This window comes from Colletotrichum phormii, assembly GCF_030913505.1.
Source record: "Colletotrichum phormii strain CBS 102054 chromosome Unknown BDP81scaffold_1, whole genome shotgun sequence".
Classification (NCBI taxonomy): domain Eukaryota; kingdom Fungi; phylum Ascomycota; class Sordariomycetes; order Glomerellales; family Glomerellaceae; genus Colletotrichum; species Colletotrichum phormii.
In genome coordinates this window covers 4,474,277-4,491,731 of record NW_026851443.1, presented here as the reverse complement: position 1 = coordinate 4,491,731, position 17,455 = coordinate 4,474,277, and the positions used below count along the sequence as shown (strand labels likewise).

Here is a 17,455-nt window from a genome sequence, read left to right as displayed (position 1 = left end):
TTCGTAGATTGTGAACTTCCACAACCCTTGGGTATGTCTATGATGAAGCAGTGTTCCATATCACGCAAGGTTCCAAAGAAAGGTTTAGACGCTTTTGAGGTCGAGATGGATAAATAGGCGCGAATTAAGGTACAGCGGGAGAAAAGTGCTTACGTAATAGAAAATACCCCTCATTCGGGGATAAGCGAATGGTGGGACAGCGCATTTTATGTGCCGAATGACCGTTTGGTCGCTGCGCTGCCACCACCAGCAGCCCGCAGCCCGCAGTGACGTCTGGTCCTCGAAAGACACCGACCCTGGGGATCCTCTCGAGTATTTTCGACTTGCCGCTCGCAGACATAAACAACGGGTCGCTTGTTTCCACACCGCAGGATCAAACGTGGCAAGTCTTTTTCTGGAAAACCTCGCATTGTGCTGCATGACTCGCCCTCTTTAACTCTTCTATCCCGATCTGTACGACGAACAGACTCGACTAACTACGGATACCTTACCGCACTTTGCTGCTTTGGATCCCCTCGCCTCGGGCCGACTGACGACCAGCTTCGAAGTCCCCGCCGCTACCACTTGCGGAACTATCTCGTGATCTTTCATTCCAAAGTCGCAAGCACTCGTTCTGCGGAGAGAGCATTCGCAACTCTTGGTGTTGCCAACGCTCGACGTCGCCCATACACATATATAGCCAACAGCCATCAGCGTTATTGGCTTTGAGCATCCCATAACCCCCGGCCATTACTCGCTGCAACATTCCGTCATGGTCGCTTCCGAACTGTCGCAAGCGGCGCGGGCTGAGAAGGCCGATCCCCAGGCGCCGCAGCTTGTAGCTCAGCAGACGAACGACGTACATGAATCCGCCCCGCCATTGGTGAACCGGGTCGGGCAGAGCAAGAGCCCGTACGTGCGAAGCCATGCAGACGGCCGCGTCGCCTGGCAACTGCTTGACGACGAGTCGATCGAGAGAGCCAGGAAGGAGAACAAGTTGATCTTTCTGCACATTGGCTTCAAAGCCTGCCACTGTAAGTGCCCGCATGGCAGAACCCCACGAATGCCCGACAATGTGCGCTGACCTTTTCCCTCGCAGACTCGCGACTTACATCTACCGAGTCTTTCACCCACCGCGAATGCGCCTCGATCCTGAACGAGTCCTTCATCCCCGTCATCATCGACCGCGAGGAGCGCCCAGAGCTGGACACGATATATATGAACTACGTGCAGGCCGTGAGCGGATCAGGCGGCTGGCCTTTGAACCTTTTCCTGACCCCGGATCTCGAGCCGGTCTTTGGAGGCACCTACTACCCGGCTCCCGGCTCGAACAACGGAGGCTCCGACGACGAGGAGCGTCTGGATTTCCTGGCCATCTTGCGCAAGCTGCAGAAGGTGTGGAGAGAGCAGGAGCCGCGATGCAGACAGGAAGCAAAGGAGGTCGTGGTGAAGCTGCACGACTTCGCGGCGGAGGGAACCCTGGGAACCGCCACGGTCCAGCCGGGTGTCGCAGGTTCGCAGACCGCTGCCATTGGAAGATCAGAGACAGGACTGGAGCTTCCGGAATCCGGCAGAGCGGCGGCCGCCGTGTCGAGCGAGCTCGATCTGGACCAGCTGGAGGAGGCTTACACGCACATTGCTGGCACGTTTGACCCCGTCTATGGCGGGTTCGGCTTGGCCCCCAAGTTCCCGACCCCACCGAAGCTGTCCTTCCTGCTGCGCTTGCCCCGGTATCTCCCCCCTGCTCAGGACGTCGTGGGCGAGACGGAGTGTGCGCACGCTACGGAGATGGCCCTCTTTACATTGCGTAAGATGCGGGACAGCAGTTTGCGCGACCATGTTGGAGGCTCTGGCTTTGCGCGATACTCTGTTACTGCGGACTGGAGTGTTCCGCGCTTCGAGAAGCTTGTTGCCCAGAATGCTCTGCTTCTTGGTCTCTACCTGGATGCATGGTTGATTGCAGGTAGCGGCGAGAAGGATGAGGAGTTCTACGATGTCGTGGTGGAATTGGTGGATTATCTAACGAGCTCCCCCATCAGCCTGCCCGAGGGTGGTTTCATTTCTAGCGAAGCTGCAGACTCGTACTACCGACGGGGAGATAGACATATGCGAGAGGGAGCTTACAACCTATGGACACGAAGGGAGTTTGACACAGTCATTGGAGACGACCACGAGGCAGCGCTGGCTGCGTCCTACTGGAACGTGCTTGAGCATGGCAACGTTGAACCAGACCAGGATCCCAACGACGAGTTCATGAATGAGAACATCCTGCGTGTTGTCAAGGACATTTCAGAAATTGGACGACAAGCTGGCATTACCACTGACGAGGTGAAGAGGGTGGTCACTTCGGCGAAACCAAAACTCAAGGCGCACAGGGAGAAGGAGCGTCCAAGACCCGAGACCGACACCAAGATTGTGGTGGGACGTAACGGCCTGGTGATTTCCTCCTTGACAAGGGCTGGACTGGCTTTGTCGACCGTTGATGAGTCCAAGAGCCAAGCTGCGATAGAGGCTGCCAGTAAGGCCGCTGCGTTTATTCGGTCCAACCTCTGGGATGAAGGCACCAAGACTCTTTACAGGATATACCACGAGGGAGTGGGCGAGACAAAGGCCCTGGCCGAGGACTATGCCTATCTCATTGAGGGTCTCATTGGCCTTTACGAGGTGACCGCAGACGAGAAGTGGATTGAATTCGCCGATGAGCTTCAGAGTAAGAATACTTCCCCTTTCTAACCTCCAGCCCCAGGAACAGACTAACACACCACCACAGAGGCCCAAATCCACATCTTCTACGACAGCCCATCCCCGGCCACGGAATCCACAACCTCCCGCTCCTCATGCGGCGCCTTCTACACCACCCCCGATAACGCGCCCCACACGGTCCTCCGCCTCAAGGACGGCATGGACACCGCCCTCCCCTCCACCAACGCCGTCTCCGTCTCCAACCTCTTCCGCCTCGGCACCATGCTCAACAACGAGTCCTACGCCACCACGGCCCGCGAGTCCATCAACGCCTTCGAGGCCGAGATCCTGCAGTACCCCTGGCTCTTCCCCGGTCTTCTCTCGGGCGTCGTCACGGCCCGTCTCGGCGGCGTGACGTGGGTTGTCGTCCGCGGTCCCGACGGCGCGCAGGACGAGCTTACTACACAGCTTCTGCGGAAGTTGAGCGTCGAGGCGAGCGGCGGGCTGAGGAACGTTGTGCTGCTCAAGAGCGAGGGGGATGTGTTGGCGCAGAGGAACCCTGCGTTGAAGGCTTTGGTGCAGGCGCAGCAGCCGGGGTCGTATTTTCTTGAGAATGGGGTTTTCCGTCCCATCACGCCGGCGGATGTGGCATGAGACATTGGAGATGTCGATGACATGGATGGTGAAGTAGAAAAAAAGGGGAGATCTGAATGGTCCTTTTGGAGGTTCCTTGGGGGAGCTAGTGTGATGTGACGAACGTTCTGTCGAATGACGATGGGCGGATGACGGTTGATGGGAGTTTTTCTTCTTCTGGTTGGCGTCAGTACCCCCCCCTCCAATCTTTTAGATAAATGCTCAATTACCAGATGATGTTTATCCAAGCGCCTATTAGCTTTGGCTTCTGAGATGTGATTCCGATTTGAAAGTCGTCAAGTGCGCGATGGCATAACTTGAAGAGATGAAGTCATGACTTGATATACCAAAGAGCTTGGAATTGTTAGCTTCCACGTGCAGTCTCATGTCCGACATACAAACGCGAACGAGGGGGGGACGTTATACTTAGACAAACAGGCGCTCAAAAACACAGGCACAGGAACACGACGAATCATTACTACATCAAATCAAAAGGTAGATAAGTACTATGCATAGGGCAGCCATTATATTCATCAACTCAAAATACTTTTTGATTCATTTCTCGAATAAGTCCAACTCGGTGAAGATCCCAGAGAGGCGAGATATAAACCCCTTTCTCAACCTCTTCGATTTTCCCTTTTTTTTTCTCTTCTTTACGTCGCGAAAAAAGCAAAGCCAAAATGTTCATCTATGCCTGTGTGTGCCCGCCATCCAGGCGTTGCACTATGCTCTAGCAAAGTAGTACGTTAGTATAGGTTGGCAAAAAAAAAGTCATCCCTGACCATGCCAACCATTTCTGGAAAACTCCTCTCTCCTTTGGCGCCCTCCTATACCACCAACTCGTTTGTATACACCAGACTCGCGGTGCCGGGGTCTTTTACATGGCTTCGTAGGCGACACTCAGTCGTCAGATTTAGTCGACCTGCTTTTCGCAGCCGATTCTACCAAGCAGCTCCTTGCGGTCGCTGTGGCCGGGTAGGCTCACGCCTGAAGAACTTGCTTGTCTCTTGATGCCCGTTCTCCGCTCCCAGCTCTTGAGGTCGATATCTTCGACACCAACCTCCTCCTCGAGAGCGACCTCCTCCTCGTAGACGTAATCGCCCTCCTCCTCGCCTTCGAGCTCGTCGTCGCTGCGGACATCCTCAGCGTTTCCGCCGCGGAGGACCTTGTTGACGACGCGAAGGATCATAAAAAACCATCCAATTGTGATGAGTTGGAGAGCGAGGAGTGGGATGAGAAACGACCAGCGGATGGTAGAGTTCCAGCAAACCATGCCATCCGACTTGTAAAAGGGCTCCAGCATCCAGCTCTTACCCTCGGGGACAGGCAGCGGGCCAATCAGATTGGGCTGTTGGCCGGTGTAGCACGAGTCGGGAATTTCTTCGGGGATGTGAGTGTGGATAGACCAGCAGACCATCAGGTAGAAGACATGGCGGGCAATAAGCCATGACAGAACGAAGGCACCGAACATGAAGTCGCAGAGGGTGTTCAGTCCAACGTACTTGAGACACTTGGCGAGCTGCGACTAATTAGCTTATGCAGGATAAAGGGCCGGGAGCCGTGACGTACAGGGAAGAAGAGGTCGACAACATCCATGAGGACGAGAATCAGGTTTCCGACGCGAGTCTGGTGGTAGCTGTAGCAGGCGGAAATCAGAGTGCAAGTGATGATGTGGTGAGTAAACATCTGCCAGTGGTCCCTGCGGCGGTCTTCGATGTTGATGACGAGAATCTGCTGCAGCCAGAAAGCCCACTGCGCCAGGATGTAGAACTTGTTGAGGCCGGAGAGCTCACGCTGCGGCCAGTTCGTCCAGAGCTCTCTGAGGTTCAACCAGTAGGGCGAAGTCTTGTAGATGTACTGGGTGATCGTTAGTGATTGCTGAGCGAAAGAAGCTGGAGTTGCCAGCGAGAACTTACCATGCCCAGGGGCCAGAAGACCGTGTAGTAAACCAACAGCCAGGCCTGCTCGCTGAAGCGTGTGAGATCCTTGCGCTTCTTGATACCCCATCCCTTGGCCAGGGGTGCCAGAACGTATTCCATGGTCGCGGCGCGCAGGCCGGTGAAGAGAATGATGCAGAACGCGAGCAGGCAGGAATCACCGAGACCAGCGCCATACTGGCCGGTCTCTTGGTTGTAGTACGAGAGGGTGAAGAACTTGATCGTGTGAGGTTGCGCCTTCGGGATGAAGAAGTGAGCGAGGAAAAGGAGGGCCAGAAGGTTGAAAGAGAGACCTAGATCAGGCACATGTTAGCTGTGTCCAAGCCATTATTTGCGAATAGGAGGTATGGCCTCGTGGTCATGTATCCCGTGTAACATTGAGCATTTCAAAGTTGTGGCTTGACAGAGGTGGGTGTGGGGTAAAAATCGAGTTAAGAAGAGAGAGAGCACAAGAAAGACGACGTACCGACTTGGTTCTCAACCATCCACCGGCTCAGCATCTTCCAAGCGCTGTCGTCTGTCCTCCTGACCCGTCGGATGAGCACGACGTTGACGTTGTTGTGTCCTTGCTGGTAAAGGGGGCCGTTCATAAGCTTGAGTTGCTTCGTGCTGGCATTCCGCTGGATTTGAGGGCCGGCAGAGCTGGTCCTGACGGGCTTCTCAAAGGTTGGCGATGAGGCCTCGTTGTTGCTGGTGGTGTCGCTCATGATGCGCGACTAGAGCTCCAATTGGAACTCAATTGAAGTGTCGAAGAGAGCGGCGACCCGGAGTCGGAGTCGTGGGAGAGGCTGCAATGCTCAGCGACGGCTGCTTCGTGGTTTAGCGTTGGTGTTTTCTCGGATAGCCGTCGTGCCCAAGGATCCTTTGTGGTGGTTGTGGTTGGTGCTGAGCCGCGATAACGAAGAGAGATCGTTATCGACACGCGGTTGAAGCGGGTTGGGTTGCGCAAAGGAGCACTTGTCGGGATTCTTGGTACCGCAAAGCGCGACGAGGTCGTCACGGGCGCTTCTGGTAGTGTCGTGGTCGAGGAAAGGGAGGGGAGGGGGGGAAACGAACGTCCTTGGTTGGTTTTAGGGAGGTTGAAGATCGAGAGGATGGGAAAGTGAGCGAAAGGGCAACGTCGCACACTATGGAGACAGAAGACGGGACGGTGGACTGGACAGCGGTCAGGTCAAGCCCAAGGTAAGGTACCTACTCTGTAGACAACGGGACCAGAGCAGGATAGGCTAGACGGTACGAATACACGACGCCAAGGCCTAGGTCAGGATCTGCTCGGTTGCTCCAGAAAGTTGCTGGGATCAGGAGTGCAAGATGGTGCCCCCCCCCCCGTTTGGTGTATGAAGTGGTGGGTGTGGTGCTTTGGGGTGCGTGGTTGCGGGCTGCGGGCTGCGGGCTGCAGCGGTCCTTCTTTCTGTCTGCTGCTTCACCTGCAGTGATCGGAGATGGGTGCTCCTACGGTAAAGTTGTCTGTACTTTTGGTAGAGAGGGGAGAAGTAGGTAGAAGCCCAGCTTCGTCTCGAGAAAAAAGGAGGCTCCACTGAGGTACTCATGTACCTACACGTTGCTCTTGCCTTCCACCTTGCCCTTGTTCATAGCCCCGGGGAAGAAAGGGTTAAGACAACCGGCAGCCAGGCCCAGTTCACTTTGGACAGAAATGGCATAGACTGAAGACATCAACCTCCAGCAAAACCTTTTCTCTCTCAGGCCTTGGTTTCTGCACCTCTCTCTCTCTCTCTCTCTCTCTCTCTCTCTCGCACAACTCGTCTACAGTACATGCTGTATCCGTAACCGTCATGTACTTATTTAGAGATCGCCGGCCAATTCTTAGTGAGCCAAACAGGTTCATCAAAGGCGGTGAAGACGGCTTGCCATTGGAAAATGGAACAGAACCTGGAGGGAGAAAGAGAGAGAAAGTTGACGGTGGCAGGCGTGACATGGGAAAGGGATGTGGGCAAGAGGCGTCGGCCAATAAAAGCACCAGGGTTCTCTTGGTCCCTGGTTCTCTCTTTCCCAGAATGAGTGCGGCACATTAGTACGTACCTGCCGACTTTTCGGGGGAGAATTGGGGGAAGGAAGGGCCCAAGGGGTGGGGGACCCCTTATCCCATTCGAGTCTGGCTGCAGCTTGATCATTGATTGATGCTGCGCTGGGCCGCTGGGACGTGGGACGTGGGACATGGAATTGGACGGTGCGGTGGACAGTGGTGATGGCCTTCAAATTGTCAGAAATGATTAGAAGCTTGATTGTTGTCGCCCATGGGCCGCCGTCGGGAGTGAACCGACCCCTCTCTCTTTTGTCCACTTTCTCTACCTTTCACCAAGACCACCATGGCACCAATAGGTCAAGTCTATTTAAACGAATAATTGGACTCGAGTATCCGTACGAGCGGCAGATGCTGGTCAGCTGGACTCAATTCCAAGGCAGAGCTGTCCGAAACAGAGTGGAGGGAGGGGAACCAACACCGCAACGCCGCACGCGAACGCAGACGTGGAGACGGGAGTTGAAGATGGAGAGAGAGAAAGGACGGGCGGGTCTACTCGTCCTCAACAAGTTTCAACACTGGCCCATTGATCCAATTAGATTGCTCTGGTTTCCTGCTTCTTTCCTCGTTTTCCCTGGCCATTGTGTTTACTGCTGATCTCGCCATCTTAGCAGAGGGCACGTTGGAACAATGGCACGGGCATTGACAATCTTCATCTTGGAGACCTGCACCGCGTTTAAAATGAGGTGATTTTCACCCCCTAGAGCCTTATCAATGTTTACCATACATGCCCCTGTCAATCATGTCAACTTTTTCTAATTGCTTCTATTCTTCTTTTGCTCTCAGCCTTTTGCTTTTTCCAGGTTCCTGATAGGTCTCTAGGCGCTGTGTATCCTGTTGTACGCAGTAATAGTTTGGCTTTCCCCTCTGATCACCCAACCAGGTCTCACAGACAATTTGTGAGATACCCCTATTTTCATCTGTGCAACGTTCAACAACAACAAATGACTTTTCCTAGACTTGGGTCATGCATTCAATAACAAACAATGTCTGTTCACAATCCTTGACACCGCCTAGACTCCCGCGAAGCCCTGACCCAATAAATCTGACTGCCACTGGACCCCTTTGTAAAGCAAGATGCTGTTCAAACTTCAGAGCAAATGCTCTCTCTCTCCGTATAGGCACTGAGTACGGCAAGGTAGGTACTCTGTACTGTACCTCGCCATGAGGTGCTGTAGAGGTACGGATACATACCTTGAAAGCTCGACAATACCTTGGCCCATCCTCCCGTCCCTTTCCACCCCTCCCCGTGCGATGGCGACATGCAGCAGCCAATTGCCAGCTCCGTCACCTCGCATCCAGGACGAGACCGTCGCTTTTCTATTTAGCTGCCGTCAGAACGCTAGTGATCCTCAATTATGACCTTTCGTGAGAGCCGCAAACCGCAAACCGCAAACCGCACTCCGCGCGTGGCCGTGACGCCTCATCTCGATGGAGTGCCTCCACTCTTCAAGGTGCTTAGGTTGATGTGATGTCTAGGGAAACGGTACAGAGTACGGCCACAGAACTGACAACCCCATCCTCCCGTATCATAAACGCAAATTCACGTATTCCATTCCTACCCGTATGTATCCGCACCTGTATGCGACATCACCAAATCGCAAAAGAAAAGAACAGACGAATACGGTCGGACCTCGCATCACAGACAAAACCAGCTCAGGTGGTCCCAAACTTCCGCCTCGTCCTCGTCTTTACCCGTCTTCCCGTCCTCCAAGACTCCAGCTCTGTCCTCTACTTGTTCCGTGCATGCGTCCAGAAGGACTTGTCAAGATCTCTTCCCCCTCTACCTATCTAAATCTCTCGGCCTCCGCGTTTCATCCCGTCTTTTTCGACGAGTATCGGCTGGTCGGATCTTTTTCGAGACCGCCACTTTGGGATGTGATGGTGATGTGATGTCGATGTACGGATACGGGGCGTCTATAATGACTACGCAAGTGCTCCGTATACCATTTGCCTTTCCACAAATCTATAGAGGTTCGAACCTTTTCTGCCTTAGCTGCAGCTTACAGAAAGCTGCGAACATCAGACCACGCGGTTGTCAAGAGGCTGCTACAGCCACTCTGCCACTCAAGGTCCAACATGCTAGATGAAAGATCCATCAAATCAATATTGTAATTACCCTGCTGTCTGCACCGTTTAGCGTTCGCGCTTGCTGCCGTGTCTTCAGGCACAGTTCGAGGTGCAGGGAATATGCCGAGCAAGACAGGAATTGCATGAGAAGGCCCTTTGGATACATGCGACCGCTTACTTGTAAATATGAGTCGGTAAGCAGATTAATGCAATAAAAAGAACAGAATCCTGAAGATCTCGCCCGAGGATTCTGCGACGCCACATTCCCATCACATGACCCCGCCAACGCCACACTCTACCCCAGACCCATCAGCCACACACAGCTGTGTAAGCAGTGACCGTTCGCATCACGCCCTCCCCACATGATCCCTTCCTGACGACAACGACTCTCCCCGCCCGGCCCTTCCTTCAACCTTTCCGCAGGCAACCAACAACCAAAAAAAAAAAGTTCAAAAGTGCTCGTCATACACCTATCACCTACGCGACATCCTCCTCGCAAACGTTTTTCTCGACGACAAGTTCAAACACTTTCCACCAACGAACCGGCCAAATCCAAGCGTAAACGATGGCCTCAAAGACAAAGTACGCCCCGGCGCCGACCCAGGACCCGGACGAAGCATCAAGCTACGCCCAGGCGCCCCCCGCCTACCAGGCCGAACCCACCGCCGCCTCCGATACCGACCGCCTCTTCGGCGGCGGCGCGCCTCGTAGCAGCCAGGACGATGACCTCCCCGATGACTTCAAGGTAAGCACAGCATAGCGCAGCTCTCCCTCCAAGCAAGACTCTCCAGCTCCGGCTATCCCATGGCCTCTGTACCCATCGTGAACCAGCTTCCAACTAACCCATCAAACCCACAGTTCGGCGGCTCAGTAGCAGAGGCCACGACCGATATCAGAAACCAGTTCATCCGCAAGGTCTACGCCATTCTCACCGTCCAACTCATCGCCACCGGCGCCGTCTCCGCCCTCAGCTTCTTCAGCGATGGCTACAAGACCTGGATCCAGGCCCACCCAGGCCTCGTCTTCGCATCCGTACGCTTCCCTCTCCGTCCTCCCCCTTTCCACGTCTCCTGTGAAAGGTGGACAAAGACTAACCACGTGAAACACAGCTCTTCGGCTCCATCATCATGATGCTCCTCACCTTCTGGAAACGCAAATCCTACCCGACAAACCTCCTCTTCCTCTCAGGCTTCACCCTAATGGAAGCCTACACAATCTCCGTCATCGTCTCCTTCTACAAGGCCGGCATCGTCCTCAACGCAGTCTTCCTCACAGCAGGCATCTTCATCTTCCTCACCGCCTTCGCCTGCCAGACAAAATACGACTTCACCTCCTGGATGCCCTACCTCGGCGGCGCCCTCTGGGGTCTCGTCCTCTTCGGCTTCATGTACATGTTCTTCCCCTACAGCTCCACCGGCGAGCTCGTCTACGGCGGCATCGCAGCCCTCATCTTTAGCGCCTACATCCTCGTCGATACGCAGCTCATTATGCGCCACCACCACGTCGAGGAGGAGATTGCCGCCGCCATCAGCTTGTACCTCGACATTATCAACCTGTTCTTGGCGATTCTGCGCATCTTGAACAGCCAGCAGAACAACTAAAAGCTGGTTGTAACACACACACAATACCCCGATGTTCTATTAGTAGCGTAATCTGAAATTCTTAGCCACGCAGTTTTGACTTCAGACAGGTGGCTTATGAGGAGAAAATAGGCTGTTTTATTGTTTTATTGGCCTTCGTTATGCATTACGGACGCCATAAGATTTTGGTGCGCAGGCGGAAGACCGAATAGGAGTGTGCTTCTTGCACGTGCTCTTGACATGCCTCCTTCGTAGTGAATTGATATAATACAAATTGGATCACAAAATAGACAGTGCATCAGTAAGATATCACGCCGGGAACAAAATTTGAATTTGGTGAAGCGGTAAAGTAATGTGATAACTGCATTAGAAGTCGACTAATAGAAAAGGGAAATGAGAGCGTTAGTAAAAGGGCTACAAAGGCACAGCCGGAAAGATGCGGGCTGGCGGCGTGATAGGGATGATGGAAACAGATTGACGAGTAGCTTGTGGCCGACAGGTCCCCCGTGTCCTCCATGATCCCCCCGGCCTCGACCCAGAAGCCTTTGAACCTCCGCCCCGAGAACGTACACCGCTTCTTCCCACACATCTACCGAGCCGGTAGCCTCTTCCCAGTCGTCGCATTCGTAGTAGACCTTTTTGGGGTTTTTATCTTCGTGTCAAGAGAAACGAACTCGCATAGGGGAATATTGTTCTTTCTCTTTCAACACAGCACGGAAACCAACGCCAGTATAGAAAAAGACCAACGTCGCAGTTTGGGGTAACCATAAGCAGGGGCCAGAATTGTTGAATTAGTTGGCTTCGTGGTCGCCGTTGGCCTCGGCGGGGCCGCCGGCTGCTGCAGACTGTTCCCTCTGCATACGGGCCTCGATCTCGCGAAGTTGGGACTCGCGGGCCAAGAGCTCTTGTCGCTTCTCGTTGATCTCGCGCTGGACCTTGATCTCGATCTCGCGGAGCTTCTCCTCCTCTCGCCGCAGCTGTTCCTCCTTGAGGCGCACAGATTGCGAGGCGAGGTCCTCGGGGTTCATGGACGAGTCGCTAAAACATGGTCAGCATGGCGACATCATGGGTAAATAGGGGTTTGCAAGACATACACTCCAGCACCACCCTCAACAGACTTGCTGAGCTTCTCGGTACGGTAGTTCTCGTACAGGAAGTCGTGGGTGATCTCCTTCAGGTCAGCCAAGTGGCTGTGAAGAAGCGCAGAACGGATGGCGAGGAAGTCGGAGTGGCGCGGGTTGTCAACCTCGACAACACCCCAAGGGTACTGGCGGGCGCGGACGGTGCGACCGCCAATCTCGACAATCTCCTCGGATCCGACGATCGCGAACGGCATCAGACCTCTCAGCTCGGCGTTCTCCTCGACAGTGTCCTCGTCGTCTTCCTCGATGTCGTAAGGGAAGTTGTAGACGGGGATGCGGTAGTGCTCAATGTCTTCCATCACAAGCTTCTTCGACTCGGCGAGCTCAGCAGGGGTCAGGGAGTCGGCACGGCCAATAACGGGAATGACGTTGACACGGGGAGCAAGGCGCTTCATGAGCTCGATATCCAACTCGCGAAGACTGTTGACTGAGTTAGTGGCGGTCAATAAGGCCAAGAGACGATGGGCTTACCCGTGTCCGGTAGGTGTGATGAAGTAAAGCATGGCGTGCACACGGTTGTCTCTGAAACGAGGGTTACGCTTGATACGAGACTCCTCGGCAAGAATGTCATCGTATTGTCTCTCGAGGTAGCCGACAATCTCGGAGAAGCTGCGTACACGTTAGCAACCGCAATACTATCGAAACGTTGGCGTGGCGCCTTACCTGGCCTCATTGTCAATCTGGTCACCGAAGCCGGGAGTATCGACAATGGTCAGGGAGATACGTGTGCCCTCCTCGTCCAACTCCAACTCTATGGGGCGGTCAGTTTGCTGATGCGATGCTCAAAGGCTTGGAACGGTAGTCACGCACCGACAGTGATAGGCTTAATCTTGACACCATCCTCGACAGAGGCGCCGTTGGGGTCGTCCGACTCCTTGTGGCCGAGCACGCTCTTTCCGCAGAGGGTGTTGACGAAGGTGGTTCTTCCTGTAAGGTCGAAGGTTAGTCGACAGAACTCGGTGGTGTTTGAGTCAACACGAGGTTGGCCATGTAGGGGGAAAACGTACCAGTGCCTGATGCTCCGCAGACCATCAAACAGAACTGGATTCCCTTCTTCACGTTCTTCTTTCTGCGCATCATCTTCTGTAGTATAGGGTGTGGTCAGCAACGCGGTATCTCGAGGGAAGCAGATGCATTGGGGCCATGATGGCTTCGTGGAGTCGGGGGAGGAATTGTTGAATGGGGGCCGGATTGGTGTAGTAGGGGGTAGACTGAGAGAGGCGGGCAAACATACGACGGTTGTTGAAAGTAACGCTTAATCTAGATGAGGGTCGGTCAAGGAGTCGTTGAGGGATTCAACGACTTGACGAGAAAAGAATGGCGACGATATCGTTTCAAGGGACAGCGAGCGTCGTGTCGTGTCGTAGATGAACGGAGCAAAAGGACTGCTGGATCCCAAATGTCGTTGTTCTGGATTGGGACCTGGGGGTCGGACGGGAGGTGCAGGTGCTAAAGGGGACGGGAGGGTCTTGACCGACGGGTGTTGGAAAATGCAATTTCACACAAAATGTTGCGGCAGGACGACCCCAAGTGCCCCCCCCAGCCAATTGATTGCTTCCTCCTGCATGCCCAATTCAGGGGGCAGCAACTCCCCGGCCCACGCTCCTTTCCTCCAAAATTAGCGCTAAGCCCATAAAGGAAAAGCACCAATAGCGGGGTATCCTCGGGCAATTTTGGAAGAGAGTGAGGATGACAGGTCACGAGACTGGCACATGGTCAGTGCTGAAGCTTTCCCGCCTGGCTGCAGCAATTGCGGCACGCACGTTGGATGTTGGCGCGTTTGCACCGTGTGTCCAAGGGACCAAACATGTTTCGCGTTCCTGGGGGAGCGCCTTACCTCAGGCCAGGTGGCCACCAGCTGGACAGACGTGGCAGGTGCCTCGATCACACTGGCCCTCATTTCATCTCAAGTTCCCATCGTCTCACCACGGTGCCTGCCTTAAGGTACCAAGTGGGTGACAACCTGGAAGATAGTATGCCAGCCAACATATAAGTAATCCCTTTCCTATCGCATCTACCTTTTTGACTATCCCCTCCCTAAACTTCCTAGAAGATATCATTGAAGGGATACAGAGAGTATAAAGATTTTGAAGTATGATATTGGTACTATCGATAATCGCAGCAACAGGAACAGAAACTCAGGTGCATGAGCAGCAATTCATTTCGTTACCTGCTTGCTTATTTAATACCGCTAGGTACCTTTGTACCCGGGCACGCACCCAACTTCCACCCATGGACAGGCAGGTTGGTTGATGCGCCGCATGAGACGGGACGATACGATACGTACCTTTCCCTACTTCGAGGACGTCTCCAGGCTGACTTCAATTCCCATCTGCTGAGACACTGTCCACGAGGTCCTGTTTGTGAGCATCGTCCCTTTTGATATCCGCAAACCGGTCGCCTTTCATTCTCTTGAATCATCGCTGGGGGCTGTTTGTCAACTGCATACACTTGCCAATCTCCCCTGCCAACTTACTTACCTTGCCCCAGCTTCCTGACTCGGCAATTTAGCTGACTTCGACCCGCTCAACTCACTGCCGTTGTTAATAGACGCTTCAACCCGTTGTCGCCCGTCAACATCATCGTCAATATCGCCAGCGGAACACCTCTCTTTTCGAGAGATGCGCTTGTCAAGGATGATATCATAACGAAGAATTCCAAGAACAACAGAATATTGGCCTGGCCTGCCGGCCTTGCATCCACAGCGCTCATCCCTTATTACCGAGCCCCTCACCGTCACACAGGCCAAGCCGTCACCTATCCGCGACAGCGACTTACAGGCACAATATCAAACAATGAATACTCGTCCACCTATAGAGACGGCGCCCTCGACAGTGGTGCTTTCTGTATCGTTCAATAGTGATGCTAGTTGCTTCTCGGTTGGTCTCAACTCAGGGATATGCAGTAAGTTATTGTGGCAGCTGAGATGTGAACACTTAAGCTATTCATGATCCCTGACATCCGGTAGTCTTCCACACCAAGTCTTGCCTTCTCAAGGCATCCAGAGGTTTGCGCTTCCCCCCTTGTAACCTTTCATAAAGAAATGTGGCTAACCACAGTATAGACTTCAATGCCGGCATCGGTCTGGTCGAGATGATGGGGACGACAAACTATCTGGCGCTCGTCGGTGGCGGTAGACAACCCAAGTTCAGTAGCACCAAGGTATGTGGTGAATATTCAGCCCTCTTCAGGATCGCAGACTCATCCACCCCGCAGACCATTATCTGGGACGACATGAAGGGTAGAGTGGCCATAGAGATCGCCTCTCTTACACCAGTGCGGAGCGTCCGGATCGGTCGAAACCGTATCGTCGTAGCGCTCCAGAACAGCGTTCGTGTATACTCGTTTGCGAAGCCTCCCGACCTGCTGTCAGTGTACGAAACCACGAACAACCCCCTTGGACTCGTTGCCATGTCAGACAAGACTATTGCATTCCCGGGTAGAACCGTCGGGCAGATCCAGCTCGTCGACATCGGAACCGGCAACGTTAGCATCATCCCCGCTCACTCATCTGCCCTCCGGGCCATTCAAGTGAGTCCAGACGGCGAGCTTTTGGCGACGGCAAGCGAGATGGGCACTTTGATCAGAGTCTTCGCCACAAGTAATTGTGCCCGGCTTGCCGAGTTGCGGCGGGGCGTTGATCCTGCCACGATCTTCTCTCTCGGCTTCAGTCCCGAGGGCACCAAACTAGCCTGCACATCAGACAAGTCGACACTGCACATATTCGACGTCCCGCACCCCAAGAAGCCCATGACAGCACCGACCAGCCCGTCGGCGTCGCAGATGGCGGGATCCGGCATCCTTGCAGGCAGACCGGCCGACGATGGCAAGGGCCGCTGGGGATTCCTGGGCAAAATTCCCTTGATGCCGCGGATGTTCTCGGACGTATACTCTTTCGCATCTGCACCATTCGAAGCAGGCGACGATCCCCTCATCGGCGGCCTGCCCATGTCAGAACAGACGACACTGGGGACAACGAGACCGCAGAAAGGCGTGATCGGATGGATCACGGAAGACAGTCTGGTCGTGATTGGCGCCGGACACGACGCTAGATGGGAGAAGTTTGTGATATCCAAGGGAGAGGATGGACGCCGCTATGTCGTGCGGGAAGGCTGGAAGCGATACTTGGGTAGTGCTTCATGACGAGATGTTTCTCAGGCTGGCTCGTAGGAGCCATGCTGGCTATTTGGTTCACGGCACCGTGTATATTACATTCGGCGTTGGCATCGGACAAGCAAGGCATTCAGGGGTATCGGCGATAGCATCGCTTAGTTTGGTATTAAGTATTCAGGTCATTTTCGAGACTACGGCGACTTGCTCCTGGTTCTACTCCGCCGTGTGTGCCGTCGCTCATCATCACGATCTCTAAGCCTTTTATGCTGGCGCTCTTCCGAACCATCGCGGTCACGATGCCGGCGCTCTTTCCTCCTCTCGCCGTCCTCGCCTCGATCACGGCCCCGGTCTCGATCTCGTCTGTCTCTTGATCGGTCCCTCTCTCTCCGGCCTCCATCATCCCTTTTCGACCCCCTATCCCGGTCCTCGCTTCGATGTCCGTGGCGGCGTGAACTCCTCTCGTCGTCTCTGCGATCTCTGTCGTCGGGCGTGTCATCGCGACGAGACCTCCGGCTGCGATGCCTATCCTCGTCGCGGTCCGCGTCCCTCATCTCCTCATCGCTGTCGTGCCTGCGCGACCTGTGTGACCGATGACGATGCTTGTGCTTCTTCCGCCTCTCAGACTTATCATCCCGCCGCCGCAGCGCCTCCTTGATCTCCTCCTTCTTCTCCTCAATCAAGAAAGCCTTCATGGGGTCATCCTCGTCATGGTCCCGAATTAGCAGCGCAAGCTCCCTCTCCTCAGGCAACATCGGTCGCTGCTCCTCCTCGTCTTCATCCGACCCCTCGTCTGTCTTGTCGCCCCCTTCCTGCTTCATAACAGTCGCCCAGTCCACTTTACCCTCGTCCGGGTCCTCGTCGTCGCGGAACTTGTAGCGCGCGTGGTCTACGCTAATCATGCGGCTGCCAACGATCGTCGCGCCGCCGAGATTGTCGACAGCCAGGTCGGTACTGCGCTGGTCCTCGTACTTGAGCCAGCCGAAGCCCTTTGATTTGCCCGTCTCCTTGTCGCGGGCGAGCTTGAGCCAGACGGGTTCGCCGAACTGGGAGAAGATGGTGATTACGTCTCCTTCGGACATTTCGTAGGGGAGACCGCCAAAGTAGATGTACGCCGTGTCGCGGTAGTCGACGTGCCAGGAGCCTTCGGGGGAGCTGTTGCGTGTCAGCGCATGGTCCTCACTATGCATGGAAGATATGATGGTGTAACTTACATTCCATGTTCAATCTCCTTCTTGTTGAGCTCCTGGATGGCGCGTATTTTGTTCATGGTTGCGACGA

The 17,455-nt window shown here is 54.4% G+C and overlaps 6 protein-coding genes across 6 annotated transcripts; 3 read left to right on the top strand and 3 right to left on the bottom strand.

Moving 5' to 3' along the window:
* Positions 1–751: 751 nt before the first annotated feature.
* On the top strand, positions 752–3,315 carry BDP81DRAFT_307125 (uncharacterized protein; the record flags this gene model as incomplete). The annotated part of the gene is made up of 3 exons (XM_060583337.1): positions 752–1,013; positions 1,079–2,689; positions 2,750–3,315. 3 exons carry the CDS (start codon positions 752–754, stop codon positions 3,313–3,315), a joined length of 2,439 nt encoding a protein of 812 aa, XP_060452482.1.
* An 892-nt stretch (positions 3,316–4,207) lies between these two features.
* On the bottom strand, positions 4,208–5,938 carry BDP81DRAFT_306938 (TLC domain-containing protein; the record flags this gene model as incomplete). Its single annotated transcript, XM_060583317.1, has 4 exons — positions 4,208–4,813; positions 4,864–5,151; positions 5,211–5,524; positions 5,698–5,938. 4 exons carry the CDS (start codon positions 5,936–5,938, stop codon positions 4,208–4,210), a joined length of 1,449 nt encoding a protein of 482 aa, XP_060452481.1.
* A 3,790-nt stretch (positions 5,939–9,728) lies between these two features.
* Positions 9,729–11,082, top strand: BDP81DRAFT_21342 (inhibitor of apoptosis-promoting Bax1-domain-containing protein). Its single transcript, XM_060582680.1, has 3 exons — positions 9,729–10,087; positions 10,174–10,374; positions 10,452–11,082. The coding sequence occupies exons 1-3, from the start codon at positions 9,908–9,910 to the stop codon at positions 10,941–10,943; spliced, it is 873 nt and encodes a 290-aa protein (XP_060452480.1). The 5' UTR covers positions 9,729–9,907; the 3' UTR covers positions 10,944–11,082.
* Positions 11,083–11,713: 631 nt separating this feature from the next.
* On the bottom strand, positions 11,714–13,144 carry BDP81DRAFT_389210 (septin; the record flags this gene model as incomplete). The annotated part of the gene is made up of 6 exons (XM_060587230.1): positions 11,714–11,960; positions 12,017–12,484; positions 12,536–12,673; positions 12,728–12,815; positions 12,875–12,991; positions 13,072–13,144. The coding sequence occupies 6 exons, from the start codon at positions 13,142–13,144 to the stop codon at positions 11,714–11,716; spliced, it is 1,131 nt and encodes a 376-aa protein (XP_060452479.1).
* Positions 13,145–14,672: 1,528 nt separating this feature from the next.
* Positions 14,673–16,288, top strand: BDP81DRAFT_21308 (WD repeat domain-containing phosphoinositide-interacting protein 4). Its single transcript, XM_060582678.1, has 4 exons — positions 14,673–14,968; positions 15,033–15,071; positions 15,129–15,226; positions 15,281–16,288. Exons 1-4 carry the CDS (start codon positions 14,860–14,862, stop codon positions 16,205–16,207), a joined length of 1,173 nt encoding a protein of 390 aa, XP_060452478.1. The 5' UTR covers positions 14,673–14,859; the 3' UTR covers positions 16,208–16,288.
* A 116-nt stretch (positions 16,289–16,404) lies between these two features.
* On the bottom strand, positions 16,405–17,444 carry BDP81DRAFT_276398 (uncharacterized protein; the record flags this gene model as incomplete). The annotated part of the gene is made up of 2 exons (XM_060582967.1): positions 16,405–17,329; positions 17,389–17,444. Coding segments are annotated over 2 exons (981 nt in total), but the record flags the coding sequence as incomplete, so codon positions are not given.
* Positions 17,445–17,455: the final 11 nt, after the last annotated feature.